Below are 13,364 nucleotides of genomic sequence, written 5' to 3'. Positions count from 1 at the left end.
CATAGTAAAATACTAGGATGTTCAAATTATGTTTTTAAAGCAATCTTTGTAATCTTCGATTTGTTTTAGAGCAATATAATTTGTTTTAACTAACAGCTGGTTAAATATAAACTATGGAACTATGAGGTTATTTTATCTACTCTTATTTTGTCATTGATTATAGGAAATAAGTAAGATTAGTAGAGATAATTAGATCACAGTTTAAAATAGTTTAGACAAAAATTAATTAAACCACAGTACAAATCGAGGCTCTGTACACGAGTCTTAATAAAAAAGGATAAATTCAAATTATTTTACTATTCCACTTTTTGAGGAAAGAATGGAAAAATAACAATGTTTACATGTTTTAATTCTTCATGGTAGCTTTTTGTTTACAAATGTTTGTCTGCTTTAACTTTATTTGGATTAGGGCCGGAAATATTGATGTCATAAAAAGAAGATCAAGAATAATCAGGAATCACGATTTTAAATTACCACCACAACATCAGCCGAGCTTTATACAAAGATTGAACACAACGTCAACATTGACCTAGGATACTGCAATTAGACAAACCATCCTTTATGAAATCGTGTTCAGTGTGGTTACGTTTGGGGGTACCTATCAGCGCCCCCAAACGTGAAAATATCACTTTTATTTCAACTATGAATATATTTTAGTTTAAATGAAATAATATGGGAAATTACGATGTACACTTATTCAATGAGAGTGGGTAATTATTAAGGATAGAACTGATAACGGTATGGATAATAAACATTGACAATTACGTCATTAGCTTTACTAGCGTGTTTACTTATTATTTATATTCCTGCTACATGTGACCAGTTCTTTTCGTAATCGTGAGTTCTTTTTTTTTCAAATGAATGTTATTTGAACCAAACAGCTGTTTCAAAACAAACTGTTATTATTTTTACTTTTCTTTGTTTACACTTATTTATTTATCAATTAATGCAGTGAAATTAATATAAATGATAGTTGTGACGATTTATGTGTACTGTGAATTTTATTGGATATTATCGTTTTATTTTAGGTCGTTTCTATTCAGACCTACTGGAAATTGTGTATAGTAGTTGTATTGTGGTGATAATAATTATGGAAGAGGCAGGTATGCTATGGAAGGTGGTATCGTTGACTAGGTCTATACACTTCTCAATTGACTATTACTCTCTCTACTGTAGGCTACTTATAATCACTGTGCGTCTGTGCGAATCGGCTGCAAATCTATTCAACGCTTTTCACATCGTAAAAATTGCAGAATTGCTGTTTGATTGTAAAATTATCGGATTTAAAATGCATATCGTATTGGCCTATGATGGAATAAAAACATATTTGGTCACACAACATTTGTTTACAAGATGATTTTTCACATTAAAACTGCAAGAAACTTTGTCATTATATGTGTAAACTAGCTGATCTGAATTATACATGGTTTTAACTGACTACTGAATTCCCGTACGTAGGACGGGCTAACACCTCGTCTATATAAAATTATTTTTTGGAATAGAGTTGATAATTTCCGAATCAACATAGATAAAATCATAAACTAACAAACACGGGTAGACTTCTCTTCCAGTTTAAAAAAGTGTGTTTTGCATATCTGAAATTTTGTTTCCATTATTATAGGGTTTGAGGGTCAATTTTAGTGATTTGTGAGTAGCTGAGTGAAATAAATACATTAACCAAATTTGATCAAAATATATTCATAAACATTCAAACTACAAGAGTTGACTTATTCTCCATGACAATAATATAGGGAATTTTAAATGTACAGATTTTTTATTTTCCCCGTAAACTTAAATTCTACAGCAACCTTTCATTAATCAAAATTACTTATTTCCTTAAAGCTCTGTACTATAGTTGCAGTGAAATTTGTAATTTTTATATTTCAAGGCCAAGACTTTCAAAAAGGCTACTGAATTCCCGTACGTAGGACGGGCTAACATCTCGTTATTTATAACAACCTTTTCGACGACGATCCTTGATACCGGTACTTTTCCCTAGAATACCTACCTAGGTACTTAAGAAATAAAATTACAAACATCCAAAAACCCAACGTTGTGTGATTTTTGTCACATTTCCTTCTAATGTTAATAGATATACCAAATATAAATTCAGGGATCACATCATTTGTTTTCAACTGTACGAGTTTGTTAAAAATTACAAAATATTTGAAAAATCAGTTGTCTGAGTTTTCATTTGTCCGAGTTTTGATAAATAACTAATAATAATTAGATAAATCAACTGTCCGAGTTTTCAACTGTCCAAGTAGGGTGAACATCAAATGTGACACTGCGCGCCGAGACTAGCGTGTCTAAGGCGCCTGGTCAGAAACCAATGTAAACCTCTTCTGCAAAGGAGTCAGGCATTGTGCGAGAGCCCCTCACGTCGACTTAAGAAAATTATATTATTTTTTTTATAAGACTAATTTTACAATTTTTAATTAAACTGACATCACCTAACACAACCGATCAAACTTGTTGATAATATCAAATACCGCCGCCGCAGCAAACTTGCAGACAAAGCGAATTTCAACTTGACTGATTACATATTTATCAAAATATTGCCATAAATAAGCGAGTGCTTAGGTTTGCTGCTACGGGAAAGGTAAACAGTGTTTTTGACCATACGTCAATAGTATAGGATGAAATAAATAAAATTTCAAAATTTGGTCAACATATATCCATAAACAAGAAAACTAAAACAGTTTTCATCTTCTCCATAAGAATAACATGAGAATTTTAAATTTGCATTTTTTTTATTTTCTCCGTCACCACTAGGCATACAACAATGCTTCAACATACTAAATTATTTATTTTTTTAGTTCTACAAAATGGTTGTGAAATATATTCCAAAATAGTATGTTTTTTTGGGTCAAAAATGGGAAAACCCCAATTTTACCCCATAAACCCCCGTTCCCATTGTCCAGTCAAAAAAAACTGTTTACCTTTCCCGTAGCAGCAAACCTAAGTACTCGCTTATTAATGGAAATATTTTAGTAAATATGTAATCAGACAAGTTGAAATTCACTTCGTCTGCAGGTTTGCTGCGTCGGGGGTATTTTATATTATCAGTAAAATAGGTCTGTTGTGTTCCCTAACTCCTAATTGAACAGATTTGGACTCCTAAGGCAATTCCTGAATAATTTTATACTTAGGTTTTCAACGTTGTGACTATTGCGTACCTTCTTAAGCAAGAAAATCATACTTTTTGGAATTTGCATTTCTGATAATGGGGCGAAAGCCTACTGGCTTCCCCTTAAATTGTTAATCTAGCATGTCATTTTAATCTTAGATCTACTTAATATTTAAAGACTTATCCTGAGTTAAGATTAAGAAAGTCATAGAGTTTGGTGAGGGGAGGAACACGGCTGATCCTACCAGGGCCGGAGAGACAAGACGGAAGGATTCTTGATTCCGTAACTCCTTTACCGTTTCTATGGAAAAAAGCGGCAGATCGAAAGAGACGAGCTGATTGGGAAGGCAGGCAATTTTGTTGTGAAGCACTATATGAAATAGTGGCGCTAAGTGTCACAGATAAGGATAGGCTTATATGTTAATCGGGAATATGAACTATCATAATGCCAAATTTGCTTCACATTTATTACATTAAGTCAGTATTATAAATATATAGTTTAAGAGAAGATACGCTATTGAGTTGATGTGTATCCTAAATGATAAATAAATATGTTTAACAAAGAATATTTTTTTCAGAAATGACAATACATCAGCCACACTTGAAAAAAGAGCCTCGGTGTACTGCAAGGAAACCAATTGAGTTAATCTCTGATATAGTGCTTTAAACAACCGATCATACGGGGAAATGTTGCCATTACACTGTGAATACAAGGACAAATTCTAGAGTTTTAAATGTTACGTTTTAAGACATAATAATAATAAAAAATATAAAAAAACCAGATTATTTTGTTTGAGGTTTAGTGATGGAACATAACATAAGTCAAGGGAGAATATACAAAACCCCAAGAATCTTGCAAAATATCTAAAAGGTACATACTGTATAAAAGATCTAAAAAATAAGATTTCAAGTTGTATGAGATATAAATCCATTTGATTGTAAATTTGAACCATTCCTACAAACAAAGAATATATTTAAATAGACAACAAAGGCAACTAATTAGTTGAGCCTTCAGCTTATTCCAAATGTTATAGCATACTATGGAGCTTCCTTTTAAGTGTCTAATATGTGAAAAAATTTGTTCAAAGAAAGCAGAAATGAAGAATCACATATTGTTACACACGGGTGAGCGTCCCTTCAAATGTTTATTATGTGAGAAAACCTATGTCAATCAAGGCAGTGTAAAGATTCATTTGTTGAAACACTCTAGGAAGTATTCTTTTTACAATTGCAATAAATGTGGAAAATCCTTATCAAATAAATACAACCTAAAGATACATGCCTTGATTCATACAGGAGAGGGGCCATATAAGTGTGCCACATGTGGAAAATCCTTTGTTTACAAAAGGGATTTTAATCGACATGCATTTATTCATACAGGAGAGAGGCCATATAAGTGTACCACATGTGGAAAGTCATTTTCACAAACAGGGACATTAAACAAACATGCCTTGATTCATACAGGAGAAAAACCATATAAATGCACTACGTGTGGAAAATCCTTCGCACAAAAAGCGTCTTTGAAAGTACATGTATTGATTCATACAGGAGAGAGGCCATATAAGTGTACCACATGTGGAAAATCATTTTCACAAACAGGGACGTTAAAACAACATGCATTGATTCATACAGGAGCAAAGCCATATAAATGTACCACGTGTGGAAAATACTTTACACATAAAAGAAGTTATAAACAACATGTATTGATTCATACAGGAGAGAGGCCATATAAGTGTACCAAATGTGAAAAATCCTTTTCAGAAGCAGGGACGTTAAGAAAACATGCCTTGATTCATACAGGAGAGGGGCCATATAAGTGTGCCACATGTGGAAAATCCTTTGTTTACAAAAGGGATTTTAATCGACATGCATTTATTCATACAGGAGAGAGGCCATATAAGTGTACCACATGTGGAAAGTCATTTTCACAAACAGGGACATTAAACAAACATGCCTTGATTCATACAGGAGAAAAACCATATAAATGCACTACGTGTGGAAAATCCTTCGCACAAAAAGCGTCTTTGAAAGTACATGTATTGATTCATACAGGAGAGAGGCCATATAAGTGTACCACATGTGGAAAATCATTTTCACAAACAGGGACGTTAAAACAACATGCATTGATTCATACAGGAGCAAAGCCATATAAATGTACCACGTGTGGAAAATACTTTACACATAAAAGAAGTTATAAACAACATGTATTGATTCATACAGGAGAGAGGCCATATAAGTGTACCAAATGTGAAAAATCCTTTTCAGAAGCAGGGACGTTAAGAAAACATGCCTTGATTCATACAGGAGAAAAACCATATAAGTGTACCACGTGTGGAAAATCCTTTTCACAAGCAGGGACGTTAAGAAAACATGCCTTGATTCATACAGGAGAAAAACCATATAAGTGTACCACGTGTGGAAAATCCTTTGCATGCAAAGGAAATTTGAAAGGACATGCACTTTTTCATACAGGAAACAAACCATATAAGTGCACCACGTGTGGAAAATCCTTTGCACACAAAGGGATTTTTAAAGAACATGCATTGATTCATACAGGAGAGGTGCCATATAAGTGCATCACGTGTGGAAAATCCTTTGCACACAAAGGAATTTTTAAACGACATGTATTGATTCATACAGGAGAAAGGCCATATAAGTGTACCATATGTGGAAAATCCTTTTCAGAAAAGGGGGCTTTGAAAATACATGTATTGATTCATACAGGAGAGAAACCATATATGTGTAATACGTGTGGAAAATCATTTGCACAAAAAGGACATTTGAAACGACATGCATTGATTCATACAAGGAGAGGGATCACATCATTGCAGTAGGCTTTAAACATGTGGAAAATCGTATTAATCGAAAAGTAAGTTGAAGGCACATTCAAGGGTTCATACAGAATAGACACTCTGTAAGACCACAACATGGGCCTGCACTAATGGGATTTTGAAAATTGATAGTTAGGTTTGGTTAGGTTAGTTTGGATTAGCTTAGTGTAGTTAAATATATAATTGTACAGTTGTAACTGACTTTCTGCAGTATGTCTTAAAAATATATTTTTTACCAAGCACCATTGATTACCACTCTAGTGATTTTTATTCACTGTTAAAATCTGAAAGCCATACTTCCGCAATCTATCATCATACGACTTCCAACTGTAACTGTAGAACTGTAAATAAAGGCAAATCACAGCAATGTAGTTATAATCAATAAAATGTAATTACTGTAATTGGTGTCTGATACATGAGATTAGATTATGCACTAAAGCATGTATACGCTTTTAGGCATTGTGAGATTTTGCACGATGACATTATCCCATGTCTAAACCTATGCTTAAATTAAACTAAAGAATATCATCAATAACTAAAATGTAGGTATGATTTTTGTTTCCTAAAATCTGTTATGTGTAACTATATTTAATTATCAAATGGTAATACAAAATACTCTTATTTTTATCTTAACATAGCTTTCAGTTCACATTTACTTTATTTGATAAATTATCATTTGTGTTTGCCACACCACTGATTAAATTAAACCAAGGAAAATATCATAATACCCCTGCTGCAGCAAACCTGCTGACTAAGCGAATTTCAATTTGCCTGGATTGATTTTCAATTTATCTATTAAATTAACATTAATGTAACGAGTACCTAGGTTAGCTGTTACAGGGAAACTAATAAAGTGGGTTTTTTATTAAAATATCAATAGCTTAGTATGAAATAAATAAATGCGCCAAGTTTGATCAAAATATATCCATAAACAAGCCAACTACAACATATTATAATATTCTCCATAAGAATAACATGGGAATTTTAAATTAACAATTTTTTGAATTTTCTCTGTAAACAATCACCGTACAAAAACACTTTCATATACTAAATTATTTGTTTTTATATGCTCTTTAAAAAGGTCTGGAGAAAAATTGATAAATTTTGGGTTTTAAGGGTAAAAAATTAGAAAAAACCCATTTTTACCCCATAAAACCCCTCGTGAAACCCCGTTCCCATGGTCCGATCATGCTGGTTCGCGAACTCATTCAAGTTTATCCCGCCTTACACCTTCAAACAAAATTTTATCAAAATCGGACAAAAATTACTCAAGTTATCTTGCGGATGGACATATAAATATATATATATATAAAATATATACATATATAAAATATATACATATATATATATATAAAATTTATACATATATAAATAAACATAAATATATAAATATATATTTAAATAATCCATATATATAATACATGTATAATACATATATAAATTACATATATATATATAAAAATTTGAACGAATGATGTTTTTGGCCTCTGGGGACATCAAAATGAAAAAGTAAATCGGTCCCCGGCCTAGGTTTTACCATGAGACCTACGGTAATAGCTACTTCCCTATAGGGAAATTCGCTAAAACTAAACAGTACAGTGTTCTTTTGTTTCTAAAGTCAATGAAATATCTGTTACTATGTTTACTTAATGGTAAGTGTAAAAATGTAAAGGCAATGGACGATGGAACTGATTAAAAGAACTGGTTTGTATATTAAGTTGTTTATTGATATTTTTGTAGAGTAGAATCAGAGATGCAATGAAACATGTACTGTATATGTTATTATATTTTTAGTCCTTGATGCTTTGATAATCATATTTGTTTCGTCTCCTGTCTTTAATGCAAATTATTTGTTAAATATTTTTTATAGTATAGATATAGTTTCTGTAATATTTCAAAAGACTATTAATAAGGCACAACAATATTTCTAAAGATTACAACAGCTGATTTAGTTTTGCTAATGATTTATTGTGAGTGAACAAACTGAAGATGGAAGGATTTGTGATTTGATGTGAAGGAGAGTGAAATTTAAAAAAAATGTTCATTTAAATTTAATAATTCCTATTTTTGCAACTTCAAAATTGAAATTTAAAATGTCAAAAATAAAGAAAAAAGATACCATGTAGTTAAGGGAGAAGGTTAATCATGTATGTAAGTGAGAGATTTAATCGAAAATTTGGTCAGTTTTTTCTCATATCAGCCTACACAAGATTTAAAATTAATCAAAACCAAAATGGTGGTATCCACTACTTACCAGATTTAAAAGTCGTAACTTAAACGTTTCTATTAAGACCATAAAAGTTGAATTTTGTTTCTAAAAGCGTTGGCGGATGTGTAACTATTATATGCAACAGATGTAAAGATTAAAATGTTTCTATTTGTGTCCTCTTCCCGTTGCAAAGCATGGGTACAACAGCTAGTATTAAATAAATCTTTAAATTTTAAGGGAGTATCTAAGTGGATATCTAATCAGGTAAATAGAAATGAAATGAAATGAAATGATTTATTTGCCGTTGATCATGTACATGAAATGGGCATTGTCATATGATTAATACAGTTAATTAAAACAGATTGTCATACATCTATATAACTAAAATCTAATTTCTATACATGTATTAAGATATTCATATGTATCGTAAAAGGGATTGTCTAAAAGCCAAGCAGTTACCTTTTTTTTAAGATTTTGGGTGTGCAGGTCCTTGCTGATTCATGCAGCTTGTTAAAAAATTTAATGCAATTTGCCTTGTGTGATATGCCGAATTTTGTCAATCTGTGCTGTGGAATATTTAATTTTGTCCCGTTGTGTGTTTCATGTTCATGTATTTCTTGCCTGGTGGGAAAAAGGTGAAGATTAGTTTTAGTGTAAATAAGAATATGTAGTATGTATAAGTTAATTACTGTTAAAATTTTCATTTGTATAAATAAAAGTCTACAGTGGTCCAATCTGCACATAGTTCTAAGAACCTTTTTCTGTATCAGGAGAACATCTGATACAGCAGTTGCATGTCCCCAGAGAACCAACCCATAGGATATGTGAGATTGAAATAAACCAAAGTAGGTCATTCTGAGATATTCATCTGACAACAGATTCCCTGAGTTTCCAAAATAGATAACTGACCCGGGAAATTTTTTACAAAGGTTGTTGATGTGAACATGCCAAGACAATTTGGAATCGATATGAATACCCAATAGTTTTGACTGATTGTAAATCTAGATTTAGAGAGGTGCTGAGGATGATATTTTGAGTTTTACCTTAGTTACAAAGTAGTTTATTCGTGGAAAACCAGTTTAATGCATCTCCCTGGGCTACACCCACCTGTCTGAAGAGCTCTATTTTGTCAGAATTTTTAGCAAAAATGTGTCATCAGCATATATTACTGACTCAGATCTTAGATTCTTTGGAAGATCATTTATGGCTATTATAAAGAAGAAAGGCACAAGCACAGAACCTTGGGGAACTCCCATTTTGATATCAACAACATTGGAATTAGCACCCTGAATGGAAACATACTGTTTCCTACCATTCAGGTATGACCGGAATATACTAAGTGATTGATCCTGAACTCCATAAAATTTTAGTTTGTCAAGTAAGATATTGAAAGGAACACAATCAAATGCTTAGAAATTCGCTTATTCTGCAGGTTTGCTGCGACAGGGGTTTTTATAGAATTACTACTAATTAATTCTACGTTCTGCTGATAGAAACATAATGCAAACATTAAATATAAGCAAACATTTTTACAAACCCAAATCAGTGGCAACATTGATAAAGCATTTAAAATGAAGTAATAGGGAACCCCATTACAAATCAAACAGCCTAAATTTTGGAACAAACTATAATGGTAAATCCAATAATTTTCAATAGTTTAAATTACCTACATGTTTTTAAGACGTAATAATAATTAAAAAATATGAAAATTTAGTTTGATTTTATTTAAAACACGATAATTTTAAATTATCGATTATTAAAACGACATTTTATTTAAAGCACTATAATTTTATATTTTTTTTAAATGGCATAATGTGTGTTTTTGGTTAATAGCAATAAAAATGTCATATCTTACTTGGTTTTGTTTTTATTAGCTTTCCTAATAGGGGAGTTCTTTCTGCCGCACCCTGTATAAGTCAAGGGAGAACATACAAAACCCCAAGAATGTTGCAAATTATCTAAAAGGTACATACTGTATATAAGATCTAACAAAATAAGATTTCAAGTTGTATGAGATATAAATCCACTTGATTGTAAAATTAAACCATTCCTACAAACAAAGAATATATTTAAATAGACAACAAAGGCAACTAATTAGTTGAGCCTTCAGCTTATTCCAAATGTTATAGCATACTAGGGAGCTTCCTTTTAAGTGTCTAATATGTGAAAAAATTTGTTCAAAGAAAACAGAAATGAAGAATCACATATTGTAACACACGGGTGAGCGTCCCTTCAAATGTTTATTATGTGAGAAAACCTTTGTCAAACAAGGTAGTGTAAAGAATCATTTGTTGGAGCACTCTAGGAAGTATAAGTGCACCACGTGTGGAAAATCATTTGCACACAAAGGGGATCTGAACCAACATGCATTGATTCATACAGGTGAGAGGCAATATAAGTGCATCACGTGTGAAAAATCCTTTGCACTAAAAACAAATTTTAAACGACATGCATTGATTCATACAGGAGAGAAGCCATATAAGTGTACAACATGTGAAAAATCCTTTTCACAAAAAGAAACTTTAAAAAGACATGCATTGATTCATACAGAAGAGAGGCCATATAAGTGTAACACATGTGGAAAATCCTATTCACAAAAAGAAACTTTAAAAAAACATGCATTGATTCATACAGGAGAGAGGCCATATAAGTGTACCACATGTGGAAAATCCTATTCACAAAAAGGGTCTTTGAAAGTGCATGCATTGATACATACAGGAGAGAGGCCATATAAGTGTACCACATGTGGAAAATCCTATTCACAAAAATGGTCTTTGAAAGTACATGCATTGATACATACAGGAGAGAGGCCATATAAGTGTACCACGTGTGGAAAATTCTGTATAGGCAAAGGGGATTTGAAACTACATGCATTGATTCATACAGGAGAGGTGCTATATAAGTGTACCACATGTGGAAAATCCTATTCAAAAAAGGGACTTTGAAACAACATGCATTGATACATACAGGAGAGAGACCATATAAATGCACCACGTGTGGAAAATCCTTTACACGTAAAGGGGATCTGAACCAACATGCATTGATTCATACAGGAGAGAGGCCATATAAGTGCACCACGTGTGGAAAATCCTTTGCACAAAAAGGACATTTGAATCTTCATGCATTGATTCATACAGGAGACAGATCACATAGTTGCACCACAAATTTCCAGGCAAAGAGGATTTGACACAACATGCATTGATTCATACAGGAGAGGGATCACATAATTGCAGTAGGCGTACTACATGTGGAACATTCTATTAATCTAAAAGTAATTTGAAGGCACATTCAAGGGTTCAAATCAAATCAAAATATCCTTTATTCATGAATGTACAAGTACAAAGAATAGAGTCAGTGGTTACTTATTGTCTATTCACAATATTTTAAATTGTAAAATTCCTCCAAGGAGTAAATTGCTTTTTCTACTAGGAATTTTTTTTATTTTTATTTTTTTGTTTTAAGTAAAATTTCCTACTATTACATTCATTTTTTATATCTTTCGGTAAAAAATTTATATATCTAAGGCTATACACTGTGTTTTTTTTTATAAAATTCAAAATTATGTCTGTTTTGTATAACATATTGTGCATTTCTGGTATTATATCTATTACTGGTAGGCATACTTAGTTCTAACTGTATTTTTTGTAAATGGTGCTGCTTAGTATATTTTATTGTCTCGTATATATAAATTTCAAACACTGTTAGGATTTCCAAATTAGAAAAATGATGCTTTACACTTTCAATCCAATTAGCATTAATCTAATAGCTTTCTTTTGTAACAGAAGTATTTGATTAAGGTTTGATTTTTAGGTCCCTCCATACACACTAATTCTGTATGATATAAATGAATGTACAAAAGCATAATACACCAGTTTTAGAGCCGAAAGATCACAGACATAGGACATCCTTCGAAGAGCATACAAGCCTGATGAAATTTTGCCTACAACATGCTGGACATGAGAGTCCCAACTTAAATAATTGTTATCAATAATAATTCCTACCAAATTTTAAATCATTTACTTTATTAATTTTAGCATTAGCCTTCAAAATTGTCTCATTGTTTTTATTTTTATTTGTACAGAAAGAACCTTGAATCTATCAGACTAATGTTTAGTAATTTGTTTTCTTGTTGTAGAGAGTTGTTGGTTGAAACTGGTTCACCATCAGCAAACACATGCTAGACGTCTCATCAATTCTCTCTGAACTACTGTTTTGAACAGTGCTTTGAGAAAAAAGAGAACTATTTTTCATTGCCGATGAATTCATATTTATAGTGTTACAGATTTTAACCTTATTTATTACCTGAGGAGTGTTGATTTTCTTAGGGGTTTTATTTTTACTTACATTTGAAAGCTTTGTAGAGCTTTTGCTAAATGATGCTTCTATCTCCTTAAGTGCTTTGTTAAATTTTTCATTCATAGGGCGCAGTTTTACTCTGGATTGGCCATATTTTGATTTATTTTCAATATATAAACAAACATCAATCTGTTTTAGAGTAGCACATTTATTGTCATCTCCATAAAACCTGACAACATATCTGACACTATTTTCATTTTTTATTTCAGTAGACTCAATTGTTGCAGGCCAGTATGGAAAACCTTTTATTTTGGCAACAACTTTTTCACCAACAGAAAATTTTGGAGTAGGCATTATCAATGTTAATTAAATATTAAATCTTTTATTACAGAAAGGCACATAATTTAATTGAACTTTTTTGAATTAAACATATTTTGTATTTATTAGTAATCTATCTATTTACTTATTTAATACGCAAGCAGGATTTTTGTGACAATTACTCCTCCGAAACTACTGAACCGATTGACATGTTTTTGGTGTCATTGGAAAGAGTGTAACAAGAAGTTGTGCAGGAAACTTTCTTTTTAGGGAAATAATTAGAGAGTCAGGCCCTAGGACCCTTTAAAGTTTTGTATTTCTCCATAAGATTAACATGGGGAACAAACATTGTTATGAAACTCCAGCTGTTGTCAGAAATGCTGTTCTGCTATTTAATTTAATTTGTTTACAAGGATAATTGTTTCTTGGTTCCATGTGGTCAATGAATTATACTTTTGCATGTATTTTAAATGCTATACACCACTACACTATATAAAATTATAGTAGGGCCTACTGTAATACTGCTATACCAACTGATCAGCTGTTGTTTATTGTCTAATGTTTGTTTATGTTTGGATTT

General features: G+C 31.8%; 1 protein-coding gene across 1 annotated transcript in view; it reads left to right on the top strand.

Annotated features, from left to right (window-relative positions):
- Nucleotides 1-12,351, top strand: part of LOC129003145 (zinc finger protein 708-like) — an 80,718-nt gene extending 68,367 nt beyond the window's left edge. The window contains exons 3-4 of the mRNA XM_054431395.1: nt 3,709-5,291; nt 12,306-12,351. Of these exons, the coding sequence (XP_054287370.1) occupies nt 4,171-5,291; nt 12,306-12,351 (1,167 nt within the window). The 5' untranslated portion in view covers nt 3,709-4,170. The remainder of the gene's footprint in view (nt 1-3,708; nt 5,292-12,305) is intronic.
- Nucleotides 12,352-13,364: the final 1,013 nt, after the last annotated feature.

This window comes from Macrosteles quadrilineatus, unplaced genomic scaffold (genome assembly GCF_028750875.1).
Source record: "Macrosteles quadrilineatus isolate MER2022 unplaced genomic scaffold, UCM_ALF_1.0 Scaffold_1__1_contigs__length_201487025, whole genome shotgun sequence".
Taxonomy (NCBI): Eukaryota; Metazoa; Arthropoda; class Insecta; order Hemiptera; family Cicadellidae; genus Macrosteles; species Macrosteles quadrilineatus.
The sequence above is the reverse complement of the archived record's forward strand: the minus strand, read 5'-3'. Positions and strand labels throughout refer to the sequence as shown.